Raw genomic sequence first — 18,045 nt, 5'->3', positions numbered from 1 at the left:
CATACAGTTAATATTAAAATAAGCAAATTCACAGCCCCTTTAAGAGGCATTGCTGTGGAGAGATCCCAGAGACCAGGTAAACTTATCCCTGAACCTTCAGGTGAACTTCTTTCATTTGCCTGCTGGCCCTGGTCCTTTTTGGAAGAAAGCACGTACTTGGGGGAGAGCTAGCCTCAGACTGAGCTGACTGTCCTTGGCCCAGCTACACTGGGGAGAGAGCCCAGGGCCCAAGTCAATAATCCACTCCTAATTACTTTAATCCATTTTTGCTTGGGGAATGTGGATATCTCTTGCTATCTAGTTACTTCGCCCTTTGTCTTCAGACCCCTTTATCTTCTCTCATTCTGGAGGACTGCGGTTATTTTACATCTAGTTAGAAATTCACAGACTGTTTAGCGTCTGGAGAGACCTTAGGAAGCATTTAGTCCAATGTCCTCCTTTTACTTGGGAGCCAGCGCAATGGAATGTGGAAAATGAGGTCATGCTCTTTCAGACCCAATGCATAGGGCTAATAAGATCACAGATCGAGAGTTGGAAGAAATCCAAAGACTATCTAAACCTGCTGCTTGATTTTTTTTTTCAGATGAGGAAACTGAGGACCAGAGAAGTTGGGTGACATGCCCAAGGTCACATAGGTAGTAAGTGCTCGAACTAGATTTAGATCGTCCAATTTTCTCTCTTCTCCCTGCTCATCACCATTTACTGTTGAGTAGGAGGCATGACCTATTTCTGACACTGAATTATGTCTACAGAAAACACTTTTGCAGGACAACAGTAATCTGTATCCAGCCCATTGGGTCACTTAATGGCTGGTGCTATCATGCCTTTTCTAGCAGCTACTAAGTAGTTTGAGTCTCTTTAGAAATAGACTGTAAGGGAAATTCAGGACTGCACCATGTTCTTGATCAAGGGTTAATTATGAACAATTTCAAAAATTTTAACATTTAAAACATATTTTTACAGTGAATTCTGATCAGTGAAATCATTTGATATTCTTCAGAGAAAGGAATAGAAATATTTGTGTGCTAGATGAGCTTGTAAAACTCCTTATATCTTTTACCTGTGAGCTTTGCTTCAGTGTTCTTCATAGTATCAATTTCCCCCCACCCTACCTTATTCCCCCAGCTTCTACTTTCTGGATATTACAACTTGCTCTGTCTTACAGGCAACAAAGGGTGTTTATTAAGCACCTACTGTGTGCCAGGCACTGGGACTACACATATAGCAATAATGATAATTCACCTTTCAGTTATTTCTGACTCTTCCATGATTCCATTTGGATTTTTCTTGGCAAAGATTCTGGAATGAGCCTGAGTGGTCAAATTCTTTCAAGGCATACTTGCCCTGTACCCTTATATGTCAGGGGTCCCAGTACCCCAAACCACAACAGTTTTTGCCTTTCTTTCTTCAGCTCATTTGATAAATGAGGAAACTGAGGCAAATAGCATTAAGTGACTTGTCCAAGGTCACATGGCTAGTAAGTATCTGAGGCATGAGTTGAATTCAGGAAGAGGAGTCCTCCTGACTACAGATGAGGCATTCTATCTGCCCTGTCACTGAGCTGCCCAGTTATAATAACGGTAGCTAACATTTGTAGAGTGTTTTAAGGTTTGAAAAATACTTTACAAATATTATCTCATTTTATCTTCACAACAACCCTGGGACATAGTTATTATTACACCCATTTTACACTTGAGGAAACTGAGTCAAGCAGTGCTTAACTGACTTGCCCAGAGTCACCAGCTCGTAAGTGTCTGAGGATAGATTTGAACTCAAGTCTTTCTAATTTCTGAGACCAGCTTTCTATCCATTGTGCCACCTAAGCTGTTTAAGACCAGGATAAATATAGTCTCTGCCCTCAGGGAGTTTATATTCTAATGGTGAGGAAATTACAGGAGCACAAACAAGTGAGTGAGAAACGTATATAAAGCAAACACCAAGTCATTTTGGAGGGGGGGAGGACACTGAGAGGGGAGGGATCCCTAGTAGGGGACATTTCAGCTATTCTTTTGTGAATTAGTATTTTCTCCCCTGAAATAGTCTGTTCTAAACCTACAGCAAAAGCCTTCCTTCTGCCCTTTCAGTTTCAGAGACCTGTCAAATGTGGCCAATCTTTTTTCCTTCTTTGTCCACCTGCCTGTTGGGTCCAATTAGGAGAGTTTTCCAACAATGACTGTGTTTACCACTAGCTACCAGAACTGGAGTCCATAATGATTTGTTGGGGCTTGTTTAGGCACGCCTCTGCCATTATTCTTTAAATAATATTTTCCTTGGATGGTTCATTGCCTTTTGGAAGCAAATTAGATGCCTGAACCCATGTGGTGTTCTTATAATCCCCAACGTGAGTAACTGTAACCTACAACATAAACTTGTACAATGTAGACTGAAAAGATACATTTTCCTACTAGAAGGCTCCATTGCAGACTCTTAATAGTGGCAGTATGATGTGGTGGCTCATCTTCATGAGTTCAAATTCGGCCTCAGACACTTACTGGCTGTGTGACAACCCAGGGCAAGTCATTTAATTCTATTTGCGTCGGTTTTCTCATCTGAGCTGGAGAAGGAAATGGCAAATGACTCCAGTATCTCTGCCCAAAAACACCAAATGGGATCACAAATCGTCAGTCACAATCGAAATAACTGAATAACAACAACATGGTGTGGTAGAAAAGTGTACTGAGTTTGGAGTCAACAGACTGGGTCAGATCTTTGTCTTTGTACCAACCAGCTCTGGGATCTTGGGCAAGTCGCTGCATATTGGTGAGCCTCAGTTTCTCCAATTGCAAATGGGATACTATAAAGGTTGTTTAAAAGAAACATTTCATAAAGTGCAGGAGATGCAAATATAAACACCAAGACAGTCTTTGTCCTCAAGGAACTTATATGGGAGGAGTGGCCCAGGAGGGATGAATTGAACTGAAAAGTCACAGGCATGGTGAATGGAACTTTAAGGCACGGATTGGCATGCGTGCCCTTTCCTGCAATGGTAGTGTTGATTTGATTACTCTTCCTAGATCTTGAGTTGGTGGTGGTGGTTGTCCTTCGTCTTCAAAGAGGCCCAAAATGACATCACCATTGTAAAGTGAAATTTCAGTGTGTCGGACTGTGGCTGATCAGACCAATATGAGCTTGGAATGCTCTATCACAGATTGGGCACAGATAGTCCATTTGAATATTTGGGGTGGATATACCAAATCTGCACATCCTATGTTTACTGTCTCAATTATGCTTTGCTCAAAGAACACAGCACCTTTTCTTATGTGGGCACACCATGGTGAGCAGTCCTGTGCCAGTGTCTCCCTTGTTGCACAGTCAAATCCAAAGTTCTTGAGAGATTCCTTGAGAGTGTCCTTGTATTGTTTCTTCTGGCCACCATGTGATCGCCTGCCCCATGCGAGTTCTCCATAAAATAGTCATTTTGGCAAGCATATGTTTTACATTCAAAAAAACATGGCCAGCCCATTGGAGTTGTTCTCTCTGAAGCATAGTCTGAATACTTGGCAGCTCAGCGTCTGGTACTTTATCCTGCAAGGTGATCCTAAGACAGTTCAAATGCAAGCAATTCAGTTTCCTGAAATGGTGCTGGTAGACTGTCCATGTTTCATAAGCATATAACAATGAGGTCAGCACAACGGCTCTGTAGACCTAGATCTTGAGTTAGAAAAGGGCTGAAAGTGGGATTGGGAGAGAGGTCATTAAGCTGGCAACATGGTGGGTCTAGGTCAGCCTAGTTATAGAGAACCAGGCAGGTGGCAGAGACAGAAACAAGTCTATTTCTGTGGAAAGCAGCAAGGGAGAGGAAGTAGCCAGCTTAATTGTCTGCCTAAAAGAGAACCCTGGGCTCCTAGTGACCTTCAACAGAGTGGTTTCAGGAGAATGAAAAGGTGGATTTCTCCTTTGCAATATCTTTTGAATATTCTCGCTTCTCTCCTCTGACATAGCCACTATTCTAGTACAGGCCCTTATTACCTCATCCCTGCGACTGGATGTCCCCACTGCAATCCATCCTCCATTCCACCACTAAAATGATTTTTCTGAAGCTAAACTCCAGTGGCTCTCCTTTGCCTCCAAGACCAAATACAGACTGATCTTTTTGGCATACAAATCCCTTCATTACCTAACCCCCTCCTACCTTTCCAGTCTTTTTCTACCTTACTCTACTTCATATTCTCTTCCTTTCAGTGATATTGGCCTCCTGGCTGTTCCACAAGTAAGGTGCCCCATCTCTCTTCTCCAGACATTTTCTCTGGCTGTCCTCCATGCCTGGATCATTCTCCCTCCTCTGCTCCAACTACTAACCTCCTGCCTTCCTTCAAGTTCTGACTAAAATCCTACCTTCTACAGGAAGCCTTCTCTGATCCCTCTCGTGCTTTTCTTCTGTTAAGCATTTCTTATTTATCCTGTATATAGCTTGTTCTGTGTGTGTGTATGTGTGTATACACACGTATGTATATACATACAAATATATATTTATATGTATGTGTGTGTATATTGTCTCCCCCATTAGACTGGAAGCTTCTTGAGGCTAGGGACTGTCTTTTTTCTCTTTTTGTATTCCCAGTACTTAACACAGTGCTAGGCACATAGTAGATATTTCATGTATGTTTATTGATTGATTAGGGAATAGAAGCCTTTGTGGGGAAGGGGGTAAAGAGGAGATGAATAATGAGGAAATGGGGGCAGCAGTTATAAAACACTCTTTATGAAATTTGTTAATGAAAGGAAAGAGTTAACATAGGGTCTCATATTCAGCACCAAGTGTTGAAGGTTGTAGACGGCTATTGGAACAGGGCAGTTTCTCTCATCTAGAAGCAGATGCACTGCTATCTTAAAGACCTCCCTATGAGAGCTCCCTAATTTTCTTTCTATATTTTTTAATTAACAAGCATTTATTTTCTCTTTCTCCCACTTTTCCACCCCCCTCCAAATAAAATGAACCGAAAGAAAAGAAAAAGCTCTTGTAGGAAATGCGCATAGTCAAACAAAGCACATTTCTTTCTTGGCCGTGTACAAAGGTTTATGTCTCATTTTGCAACCTAAGACCATCGGCTTTTTATCAGGAGGTGGGTTACATGCTTTGTCTTTGTCTTTGGTCTTCTGGAATTGTAGTTTCATTGTATTGATTGGTGTTCTCAAATCTTTCATAATTGTTGTTGTAATTGTACATATTATTTTTCCTAAACTTTATCTCATTATTGGTTACTATATGTTGACCCAAGGAAGTCAAAGATGAAAAGAATATATATATATATATATATATACATACATATATACATACATATATATACATACATACATACATATACATGTGTGTATGTATATGAAAATGTTCATACTAGCATTTTTACAACAACAGCACAACCTGGAAACAAAATGGAAGACTGTTGATTAGAGAATGGTTGAACAACTTATGTTATATAAATATCATAGAATATTACTGGGATAGATAAAATATTTTAAAAGTTGCACAGAAGAAAGGGAGAGGAGGTACAGAAGGGGTCAAATAAAGCAATTTCTTACTATCTGGTTATGTATGTATTTTGTATATGTATATATGTATAGATATATATTTTAAAACCCATGATATATGGTAGAAATTCATAGTTTCTTATACAGACATTTTCCTTGTTCTTCTTTACGTCTTAGAGTTTTTACAGTTGTGGATGGTTGGATAAAAACAAACCAAAAGAAAGAAATATTTGCATATCATTTTCCAAGTTCTGTCCTCGTATCATGATATTTCTCAAATCCATGCATACAATTCAGCGCTTGGAGATTCAGCACTAGTAAAGATCTTAGGGATCCAGCAACATGTAGGGGGTCCATAGACTGCCAGAGAGGGGGAGGGTTGGTCCATGATACAAAAAGGTTAAGAATCTTCAAACTAGATGGCCCCTAAGGTCTGTGTCAGCTGTGAATCTTATCCTCCGAATGCGTGTATCTTCACAGCAGATCCTCATAGATGTTTTCATCAGTGTACTCTTCTGTTTATTCTTCTGCTGGTGCAATTTGAATCCTCACCCTGGTTGTATTTATCTGTGTGTTTATATTTGTGTATCTCTTCCTCCCTTCAGCCTAGATAATCTGGTTTATTCTAGAGACAGGCAGCTCCATGGCAAGGAAACAACTTCTAAACAGTCAGCATCATGTGGAGGAAGGAGCGTTGGCCTCGAGGTCAGGGCACCTGAACCGTAGTCCAGGCTTGGTCACAGAAGACTGTGGGGCCCCAGGAAAATCCAATTTTGTTGGGTTTCTGTTTTTTCATCCGTTTAATGAGGGAGGAGGAAGAGGGGGGAGGGTTTGTAAATCAGAGTGTTGTTACAAGTTATCTTGCTCATGAGTGTTGTACAGAGGAATATGATAAAAATTGAGTGGCTTTTCAGTCCGTGGTGTTGTCTTCAGATAAGCGTTTGTTTTCCCATGGACTACTTAGCTATTGTTCCCCATATAAAAATAACCCTGCCTAATATACTGCAGTCATGGTGTGTGACTTAATTGGAGTACGGTAATTGCTATTTGGAGAGGCTGCTGTGGCAAAGTAGAGAGAATGTGAGTCCTAGTCAGGAATCCCGCTGCTTCTATAACTCTTAACACTGGCTGTGTGACCCTGAGCAAGTAACTTAATTTGTCTCTCATTGTAGACTTCTCAGTCACAAACAGATTGGTGGAGGGAGTTCCCCTACCAGGAGTTCTCTGCACTGAAGAAGTCTCAACTCCTTTGGGTAATAACCATTTTATAAAAATTCTCATTTTCCCTTTAAAATTGAGATTATTAAAAGGATTGCTGTTACCTTGAGTGTGATTTTATGTAGTTTTAGTCCTCTCCCTTTCAAAAAATTATAGAGTAGTATAGTTACAATTTTCCAAGATGATTAAATGAGCAAATATATTTTGATATACCAGTTTATAAGCACTTTTTTTTTTTACTGCTATGGACATACATGAACATGTGTACACACATATATTCATACTTGGGTCTTCTCTAAGGGAGGAGGTAAACCTATACTGTTCATCACTCTGGGAGTGCAGATACTGTCTATACCAACTTGTTTGCCTTATTTATCACATACCTGATTTAAAAGCTGACAGAGTAGTTCCTAGAGATTTTCAGCATTGTTTTTTTTTCTTTTCATTTCTTTAGGCATTAGCTAACTGTTAACTAGAGCCCTGACAGATTTATGAATACCAGAATTTAGTCTATTTCAAGTGGTTTACATTTTCTCAAAGTCTAGCCTAGATTATTATTTTTAAAAACAGAATGGTATATTGTCTGATTGTCACCCTTGCTGCCTACTCTGTGACCTTTCCCTAGCACATAGCCTACCGTATTGGCAATGCTAACGTCATCTTTGAGATTCTGTATCTCACACTACTCTAACTCCTCATGTTTGTGAGTTCATCTCTAGGAAGCTGTAATATTACAGTCTTTGTCTGAATGGTATCTGTGAGGCACACCACATTGCCATAAGAAAATCACGGGCTACCATCTCACAGGCCAGAGAGTTCCCACATAGTGGTTAACATTGGAAGCTGGAAGGCATCCAGAGCAGGAGGTTGTCTTCTGTTACTGTTCAAGGACATTTGACTTGTTCAGCTGAAGTGGACAGGGCATTCTCTTCTTCTTGCTATGTACCCTTACTGCCCTTTGTAGTCCCTGCTCTGCTCATGGGATCACAGATGGAAGGGACCTTAGATTGTTTAGTCTGACTCTTTATCTAGATGAGGAAAATGAGATGCATAGAGATGAAATAACTTGCTCCAGGTCACATAGGTAGGAAATAATAGTACCAACTGATTCCCAAATATTGCCAGGTACCAACGCTGTCATCTTCAGATGAAGGTTGCCTCATGGCATCCATTTCTGGTAATGAGTATCCTTTGTGGGGGAAGGGGGAATTGCAATGTTGCAGAGAAACCTGAATAAGAGATGCAAGTCTGAGTTTTGGGCACAATGAAATTGCGATTAACCAAGATGTACAAGTAGTGATGTATTTGGGTTAATTGAATTTGCTAGTAAACTGAGCCATTGGAGTGGAGCCAAGATGGTGGAGTAGGAGGATGAAATATAGTCCATCTCTTCTGACACATCTCCACAAAGAGTTAGAAAATGCAATAGATCAAGTTCAAATCAGGAAATCCAAGAAAAAAAAAATCAGTGTCATTATTTTCCAGTGCAGGTTGCCATGGGGAGACAGAGAGGTCTGTGGACACTGGGCATTGAGTCTGGCCAGTAGTGTGCCACACAGAGCATTCTAGAGTACAGGGGCTGAAAGAAGATGAGGCTATGCACTGGGCAAGACAAGGTCTCAGACCCATACCAGAACACCTCAGCCTTGTGCACAGTACAGGAACAGGTGCCAACTGGAAAACTCTGTCATTCACTACCCAGTTAGTTCTGGGTCACAGATCCAGGGCAGGTTAAAGAGGGGACTTGTGCTCAGGGACTGGATCACTTTGTCAGCACTAAAAAATTACAGCCCCCCAGCCCATACATTTCTCCCAGAAGTATGCAGACAGAGCTTAGCTCTAACATCAAGTCTAAAGAAAGGATCAGTCTGGAAGAATGATCAAATAAAGAATCCCACCATAAAGAGCTATTGTGGTGAGAGGGATTCTCAAGACACAAACTGAAGAGAGAAAAGCTCCAGAATATCTACAAAACCTCAAAGAAAAGTGGTGCTTGGACACAAGTCTAATCAGAATTTCTGGGAACAGATGAGGTAAGAGATTATAAAAAAGAGCTAAAATTATTTTAAAAACCAAATGAAAGCCCTAGAAGAGAAAAATGGGAAAATAAATAAGAATTATGGAAGAAAGATTTGAAAAGAGATTTAGCAGCTTGGAACAAAATATATAAAACCTTACCCAAGGCAAACAAAACAAAACAAAGTAAAAAATCTCCATGAAAATTAAAACCGACCAAATTGAAGCTAATGACCCCATGAGACAATAACAAATATTAAAATAAAGTCAAAAGACCTTAAAAATGAAAAAGAAGGAATAAAGGTGAAGGAAATTAGCATTTATTAAGTACCTACTCTATGTCAGTGCTTACTGAGTGCCAAGAACTTTACAAATACCTCATTCTATTCTCATAACAACTCTGTGTGACAAGTGCTATTATTTCAATTTTACAGTCAAGGAAACTGAGGCAGATGGAATTTGAGTGACTTTCCCAGAAGAACATCTGAAGCTGGAATTAAACTCACATCTTCCTGACTCAGTGATAGCACTCTGTCCACTGTGTCACCTAGCTGCCTCAAAGAAAATGTTAAGTATCTTATAGTAAAAATGAACCTAGAAAATAGATTGAGGAGAGATAATTTAAGAATCATTGGACTACTTGAATGCCAGGACCAAAAAAGAGCCATCATATTTCAAAAAATCACAAAAGAAATTTGGTCAGATCTCATAGAACCAGAGAGAAAAGTAGAAATAGAATCCTGAAAGAAACCCGAAAATGAAAACTCTCAGGAATGAGAATTCCAAGTTTTTTTTAAAACAATCTGAAAGTAGCTTAACAGAATTCCAGTTCTGTGAAACCAGAGTCAGGATCATACAAGATGGCACAGAGAGTATTCCAGAAGGCAAAAGAGTTAGGCTTACAACCAAGTATAATTTACCCAGAAAAACTGAGTATAATTCTCCAAGAGAAAAATGGATTTTTAATAAAACAGAGGACTTTTAAGCATTATTAATGGAAAGATCAGGGCTGAGTAGAGTATTTAACATGTAAACATAGGAGTTAAGAGAGCATCAAAAGGGATTAAACAAGATAAACTGTTTACACCCTAATATGGGGATATGACATACATTTCCTCAGAACTCTATAATTTTCACATATCAGGACACAGAGGGCATCTAATTAGATCTGGAAATGGTTTCTTTATGTTTTGATGATCCTGAAATGAGAATGTAATGAAAGGATAGAGGAGTACAATGGGTGTGGAGAAGGGAAAAGAAGAATGGGGGAAGGTAACTTACAAAATTGAGGTATGCACATAAGAGCCTATACAAATCAGGATGAAGGGATGGAGGGAAGAGGTGACCTTTGAAATGTACTTTCATTTTGTGTGTGTTCGTCCTTTGTTGCTGAGGAAGACCATGCCATCAGAGAAATGATGACATGACTTGCACTTGACTTTGTTTTGAGTGAGGAAGGGCTGTGCAGGTCACCTGCCTCACTTCTCCTCCAGAGTCATCTGAATCCAGTGACCAGATATTCATCAGGATGACTGGAGATGACCCAGGATGAGGCAATTGGGGTTAAGTGACTTACCCAAGGTCAAGTGAGTGTCAAGTTTCTGAGGTGAGATTTGAACTCAGGTCCTCCTGACTCCTGCACTGGTGCTCTATCTACTGCGCCACCTAGCTGCCCAATGTATATGAACTGGTCAAAGGAGGGAAATATACATACACAGAAATATATTTCACCCAGGAAAGAAGAGAAGACAAAGGGGTAGGGGAGGGACAATAGGGAAGGACACATTAAAGGAAGCATTCATTTTTAAGCAAAACATATTCTTAAAGAGAGTGAGAAACAAAGAGAAGGAAAAGTATAAGAGAATACAATGTAGGGAAATATGCACTTAGCAATTATAACTGTGAATGTGAATGGGATGAACTCACTCATAAAGTGGAAGAGGATAGCAGACTAGTTATTTTTAAGCTTGTATTTGCGTAAAAATAATCTGTGAGGTCTCTTCTAAATTTTAATGTTTTATATTCTCTGGATTTTCCCTGAAGTCTGTTTTTACCCTGTGTAAAGCCTTCTGAGCTCATATTGATTTGATTAGCCACAAACACATTGTACTTTGACCTCAACATAGTGATACCATTTTGATCCTCTTTGAGATTGAAGCTCAACAACTAATTTACTTTAAAAATAATCTGTGAAGTCTCTTCTAAATTTTAAGATTCTAGATTCTCTAGATTCTCCCTGAAGTCTAGTTTATTTATTAAACTCAAAAAGATTTTTTGTTTTTCACAGAGAGAAAACCAGTGCCTGGCTGAAAACGAAAACTAGCCCTTCTACCATCATGAGCTCTGGTAAGTCTGTTTGAAACCTTCTGATTCTTCTTGGAAAGTAGGGTGGCTGCACAGTATTGCCAATAAAGCACTGGGCTTAGAGTCAAAAAGACTTGAGTTTGAAATCTGCCTCATTTACTTACTAGCTGTGTTTTCCTCAGTAGTAGTTAACCTTTCTCAGTCTCATTGTCCTCATCTATATTATAATAACCATAATACTCCATAAGTTTTGGGGACCTTAGGGCAATAATATGTGTAAAATACTTTACAAACCTCAAAGTGCTATGTAAATGTCAGTTATCATCCTTATACTCCTCTGAGGCCCATGAGACTGTTTCTTCTTTCCAGTGAAATTAGCTAACCCAAGTAGATGGGACCCATAGTTGTTCTGTGTATATTGATTAAAGGGATGCTCAAAGGGCAATATATCTTCCCCTTTATCCACAGTAATGGAATGTGCCTTGAATATACTCCCAGTTTGCATGTCTTCCTAATATGCAAAGTAAAAAAGGAGAATAGTACAGAATACCAATGGCTTTAAGGAGGGCTGCAGTTAGAAATGCTGGTATGTGCAGAGGATGGTATGTGGTCCATATTTTGTCAGGCTGCAAAGATGAACCTGTGTGAAGTCAGTAGATTCAACCATCTTAGCCTCAGACTGTCAGTTTTATCACAAAGGTCAGGAGCTTTCCTGGGTAAGTATACCATAGGGAAGGTACAAGGGTAATGGAGGTAATGGTGGTAGGGTATCTGAGAAATGGAGAATTGGCAATAGAAGAAGTGTTATCCCAGTCCTGGAGGGGCATCGAGATTGAACTAATTTGACAGTAGCCATCACAGTGATTCCAGAGAATACTTTCCCAGTTAGAGAAAGGGGTAGAAGAGAAGAAAGCTAATCATACCACCACTGGGGAACTGGGTAGGGGATGCTAGATTTCTATTCTAAGACAATGGTTCTCGAAATTCTTCTTCTTACAACTCCATATCTGCCCCCCTTTCTTAATTCCTCATTCCTTCCAAAAAAGGGGACATCTTCATGGTCCTAGGAGATTGTAGTATAGTGGAATTTCAATGCAATTGAGCATTTATATATGTCTAGATCTATAATTTAATTGGCATAAGAAACTTTTCTACCAATGCAGCTCCATAGTTGCTTTATACTTTAGTCTTAGACACTTGTCTGGGTCGCTGAGAGGTTAAGGAACTTTCCCATGGTCAGTGAGCCAGTGTGTATCAGAGGCAGGAGGACTTGAACCCAGATTATTTTCACTCCAAGGCCTAGTTCTTTATTCTCCACTTCACTTTGCTGCCTGAGGATTTTGGGATCCTAGTCCTAGAGTTGGAAGGGTCCTTAAATGCTATTGAGTTCAACTTCCTCATTTATAAACAGTGTAGTGAGGCCTCAGAAGGCCACAAATTTGTTTGAGGTTATGCAGGTAAGTGTCAGAGATGGGATTTGAACCTGGGTCCTCTGATTCCAGTGGTTTGTACTAGGTAGGAGGGATAGAGAGAAAATTAAAAATAGAAAAACAACTAATCCTCTTCTCAGGTAGGAAGTTTTTGGGACTCTAGGGCAATAATGTATGTAAAACACTTTTCAAACCCCAGAGTATTATGTAAATGTCAGTTACCATCGTTATGCTCCTTTGAGTATTCTACATTCTACTGAAAAGAACACCGGATGTCCAGTGACAAAAGTTTGAGCGCTGGTTCCTCTCCTTACTAGCCATGTGACGATAGGTGGGTATCAAAACCTTTCCTCATCTGTAAAATTGGAATATTACCTTTGTATTTCCTTCCTTGTGTTACTGTTTAAACTGTGTTTTATTCTGCTCTTGAATACACACAAAAAGGGGAGCATTTCTATATACAAAGTAGATAGAAAAAAGAGATTTAAAAAAAAATCTTTAAATCTTTAAAAAAATTTAAAAAAAGATTTTTTTAAAGTACCCAATAAACTCAGCTTGTTACTTTCAAAGCACCTCACAGGATTATTGTGAGGAAAGAACTTTGTAAACTGGGAAATGCTATGTAAATATGAACCATTATTATTTCTACGTCTGGTTGAATGATCTCCCTTCCCCACCCCAAAATGCTATGAGTTGGTCTTAGGGGCTGATATTACCAGAAAACTGTTTGTTTTAATATGCCTCATAATATTTTGACAGATTTGTTAAAGGATAGGAAGGAGACTGCAGAGAGGGGTGGGTCTAGATCAGAGGTGGGGAACCTCCAGCCTTGAGGCTATATGTGGCCCTCTAGGTTCTCAAGTATGATCCTTTGAATCCAAACTTTACAGAACAGATCCCTTTAATAAAAGGATTTGTTCTGTAAAACTTGGATTCAGTCCAAAGGCCTACACCCAAGGACCTGGAAGGCCACATGTGACCTCGAGGCTGCAGGTACCCCACCCTGGTCTAGATGGAAGAGACTGGCTTATTTCATTCACGTTCATGTGTCTCCCTCTCTGCCGCCTCCCCTCAACACACACATTCACTACCATCTTGTTACTGGGTAATATAATTCCTAGTCACAGGTTACACAACAGCATCAGACATTCCTCTCAATACTCTAGGGATAGTAACTCCCAGTTTAATAAACATCGTCTGGGGCAACACAGGAGTGGTTTGTAGATTGAACTGAATGTGCTGTTAATCCTCTTTTCTGCACTGCCTTTTCTTCTCTTTTGTTCTTTTTTCAGAATGCGAAGTCGATATTTCCAAAACCGTGGTAAACGGGCTAACCTCAACCAGTAATGGTCAAGAAAAAGGTAGGGAGAGTGACGAGAACAAAGACCTACCGTTCTGGGCATGGGATAGCAAAATGCTTAGCAAGCGGGTATTTGTAATTTGTGGTTAAGACTAGGAGGGATCTTAGAATTTTGAAGGAAATCTAGGCAAATTCCTTTATTTTACAGGTAAAGAAACTGAGGCACAGAAAAGGAAAGTGACTTGCCTCCAAGGTTAAACCAGTAAGCTAGTGGCAAAGATGGTCTATGAGGTGGTCCCCCAAAATCCTGGCTCAGTATTTCCCTTGGTGGTCTTCTCTAAATTCTCTAAAGTTTCTTACTGTCTCACTCAAACCCTGAATGGTAGAGCCAGCAGTGACCTTAGAGGTCATCTGGTCTACACTGTTTATTTTACAAATGAGAAAACTGAGGTGTAGAGAAATGAAGTGACTTGCACACCTTAGAAATGTCTGAGCCTGGATTTGAACTCAGATTTTCAGCTTCAGGTCTACTGCTTTTTTCTACTATGCCATTAAGTATTCTGTCACGAATCACAGAATATTGCATTTGGCAAAGAAGCTAAAAGTAATACAGTCCAACCTCCTTCTCAAAGAATGTAGCCTCTTCACATTATCCCAACAAATGATTTATGGGACCATATAGTTAAAATTGGAAGGGACTTTTGAAATCATCTTGTCCAACCTTCTCATTTTACAGCTGAGGACTGGACAGGTCCCAAGATCACAAAAGTACTGTGTAGTCTCGAAACTTCTAGTTCACTGTCTCCACAGTGATGAGGAGTTTCCTACCTCATAGTTTTGGCTACCCCTTTTAGCCCAGTGATTTAAAAGAACTATTGCCCCAACAGGCTAGGAGTCAAAAGACCCAGTCCTATCATCATTGCCTGAGCAAGACTTGGGACAGGTTATCTAATATGGTGATATCTCTGAATCTCATTTTCTTCAACTTTGCGGTGAAAATATTAATATATATCCCTCTCTCAAAAAGATGCTGTGATGAATTGTGGTTAAATAAAGGAGATGTGGTATGTTTTGTCATTAAAAAAGAAAGTCACCAACTACAAATCTCTATTAAGAAGCATTTCCCCTATATTCACAGTAGAACTATAAAACATGACAGTTGAAAGGGACCTTAGAGCCCATCTAATTTGGGTAGCTTGTTGTCCTTATTCATAAGTGAGGAAACTAAGGCCAGAGGCTCTTGCCTAAGGGCACACAATGACTTAGTGACATGATTAATGATTGGTATTTGTAACGAACTGGTAGGATCCTGAGGTCATTAAACAAAATTAAATTGTGTTCAGTATAGTTTTATCATGAAACGTATTACATTCCTTTTTGATTCTTTGAGGAGTTAATCACATATGAGAATGCTCTTTATCAGGATAATCACTGCATTCCTTACTTGTGTTTCTTTGTGATAAAAATCCATAAATGCTAACCACAGAGATGTCAGCTCTGCCATCAGGCTCGCACAGCGGTAGGAAGAAGTACATAGACTACATGTCGATGAGGTGCTTTTAAAAAGTTAATTACAACACAGATAGACATTTTGACATTCAAAAAGCAGTGCCAGAAGGTTTCACATGGGTGACTGCGGTTATTCATATTAATTTTCTTTGTGGGGTAAGGAGATAGTTTGGCCTAAAGGAAGGGGACATAGGAGGGAGATGCACCCAGGAAGGGCCTAGCACATGGTGGGGAAGATTTCTGTGAGTGTAAGGTGTTTGCTGCCAAAGCCTGGCCCTGTGCTTACTCTCATTTAGCACTCCGTGTTAGGAGGGCTGTCCCCAGGATTTTGAGCCAAGGTGGAGGAGGATAGAGCTGGGAAGTTCATAGTGTGGATGTGGTAAGAGGAGCCAGGGGAGAGATGTCTCAAAGTAGAGGAAGAAGTCTACAGGGAGCAGGGATGACAATAGCTTTGTACGGGGGGGTGGAGAGAGGTAGGGGGAGAGGGGGAGTGCATCAGAAATCTTGCCAGCTCACTTCCAATAGAGCCAGGGGCAGGGATAAGAGGGGAGAGGAAAAGTAGTCATTTTCTCCCCACTTGAGTTCAATTGGAAGCCCCAGAGACCCAGATCAGGCAAGGCAGGAGCAAGGTTAGGGAAGAGAACCAATATTCCCCAGCTCAGAGCATTCCCTGGTTGGGAGACTAGGGTCAGAAATCCATAGGTAATATATTGATGCTCAAAGCTGTGTCACCTGCTGGGGTCAATTCAAACGGATATAAGATGCTGGAGGGTTGGCCACGGACTGACCTTCCTCTCTCCTGTTCCTCACTACCAATTTAGCAGAATCATTGTCATCCTATTAAATAGTAACCTTATTAAATAATAGTTAATAAAATAATAGGTTGTGATTGTTAATAAATTATTATCAATTATTAATAAAGGGTTAGCTAAAACTATGAAATGGGAAACTCCTTCATGGAGACATTGAATCAGAAGCTTTAAGACTCCGCAGTACTTCTGTGATCTTGGGACCTGTCCAGTCCTTAGCTTCCTCACCTGTGAAATGGGAGAGTTGGACAAGATGACTTCAAAAGTCCCTTCCAATTAATTGTCAATTAATTAAATTCTGGAGCTACAGAAGAAGACAAAAGACAGCCCCTGTCCTCAATTCTGAGTCTCTGCCCTTCATTCCTTTCCTACTAATTCCCCTCTGACTACTGGTGCTGAGTAGTGTGGTAAGAAAATTGAACCCCCTTGATTGGATTGGGGTTGGGAGCATACACAGATTGGTTTCCAAATCACTCTGTCAGATGCAACAAGAGACAGAGGAGGCAAGGATGCCTCTTACCAGGTTTAGCATTGAATGAAGGATTTGGGTCAAATGGAAAAGAAAGTACAAAAGCTAAGTGAGGAAAACTAGGGCAGTGCAGTTGGGATGGACCCTAGACTCTCTTTCACCTTCCAGCTGTCCCAGGCACACTTGTCCAAAGCATTTCCTTCTGGGCCTCTCTCTCCAATTCAGTTCATCATTACTGAGTACCTACTATTTGCTTGACTTTGGTGATAAAAAGACACAAAAAGAATCACCCTTGCCTTCAAAAAATTCACATTCTCTGAAGGGCAGGTAGTGAGGCATACCATACCCATGAGACATATACAAAATAAATTCACATTCACTTCAGAGGGGGAGAGGTCATTAACAACTGGAGGGAATCAGTGAAACCTTATTGTAGGAGTTGAGCCTTAAAGGGAAATAGGAGGTTCCAAGAGTCAGGGGGGAGGAGGGAAAGTAATCTAGGCAAAGGTGTGGAGATGGGAAATTAAGAGTTGCATCCCAGGAGCAGCAAATGAGCTAGATAAGCTAGGAAGTAATGTCTAATCATTCTGGAAAGATAATGAAGGACCTTCAATGCCAGACAGAAGTTTCTATTTGTTCCCAGAGGCAGTAGGGGACCATTGGAGCTCCCTGAGCAGTTGTCAGAAGAATATTCTAGCAGTATTAATTTGGCACTTCTGTCGAGGGTGGATAGGGAAGGTGAAGGGCTATTTGAAGGAGATCTGGCAGAATATAAAAGCAGTTCAGATTAGAGGTGATGGGGGTCCAAAGTGGGGTGGTTATGGTGTATGTGAATATCTCAGATGTGGAGCCATCAGGCCTTCTCTGGAGGGGCACCATATTCAAGGGCAGGTGTGCACTCCCTTTTCATTGGCCACCCTCGTCCATCACCTCCCTGCTGTGCCTTGCCCTGGGAGCCGCCTGCATTTCGGTGGGTATTGTATGGAGGATTCCCCAGCCTCGGTGCATGGGTTCACCAGGGGAAGGGAGTTATTTTTACTTGCTGCATCTCCCTCTCTTAGGATTGTTCTATTTGTGTGTGTGTGTGTGTGTGTGTGTGTGTGTGTGTGTGTGTGTGTGTGTGTGTGTGTGTGTGTGTGTGTGTGTGTGTGTGTGTGTGTAGCTTCCTCCTTTTGTCATTGCTGATTTCCTCAAGTGCCTGAATGTTTCCCAAATGTTCTTTTGGGTGCACCATTTGCCCTTTTGTGTTTTCAGCTACTGGTGACCCTTTACGTGCACGCTCTGTTTCTGCTGTTAAAATAATTCCTGTGAAGAAAGTGACACACTCTTCTGGCCTAGTCCTCCCTACAGGTATCTCTCCTCTCTGTGGGCATGGTGGTTTGGTTTCTTCTCCACCCCTTTCCCTTTAACCCTCCCTCCAGATAATGAATGTTTTGTACTTCTTAATCCATTCTAAAAGACACTTTTAGGCTTACTTTTCATTTCCTTCTTTGCATGCTAAAGATGCTCTCTCTTTTCTCC

General features: G+C 40.6%; 1 protein-coding gene across 50 annotated transcripts in view; it reads left to right on the top strand.

The window, feature by feature from the left end:
- Positions 1 to 18,045, top strand: part of SORBS1 (sorbin and SH3 domain containing 1) — a 296,548-nt gene that overhangs the window by 140,147 nt on the left and 138,356 nt on the right. For 36 of the 50 annotated variants that reach the window (XM_072625894.1, XM_072625999.1, XM_072625919.1 and 33 more), the window contains 3 exons: positions 10,991 to 11,049; positions 13,730 to 13,798; positions 17,779 to 17,874. In XM_072625894.1, the coding sequence (XP_072481995.1) occupies positions 11,040 to 11,049; positions 13,730 to 13,798; positions 17,779 to 17,874 (175 nt within the window). In that variant the 5' untranslated portion in view covers positions 10,991 to 11,039. Of the gene's footprint in view, positions 1 to 6,641; positions 6,723 to 10,990; positions 11,050 to 13,729; positions 13,799 to 17,778; positions 17,875 to 18,045 lie in introns of all 50 variants that reach the window. The other 14 variants (XM_072626096.1, XM_072626079.1, XM_072626112.1 and 11 more) reach the window with 3 other exon arrangements.

The sequence above is a fragment of the Notamacropus eugenii genome, chromosome 1 (assembly GCF_028372415.1).
Source record: "Notamacropus eugenii isolate mMacEug1 chromosome 1, mMacEug1.pri_v2, whole genome shotgun sequence".
Taxonomy (NCBI): Eukaryota; Metazoa; Chordata; class Mammalia; order Diprotodontia; family Macropodidae; genus Notamacropus; species Notamacropus eugenii.
The sequence above is the reverse complement of the archived record's forward strand: the minus strand, read 5'-3'. Positions and strand labels throughout refer to the sequence as shown.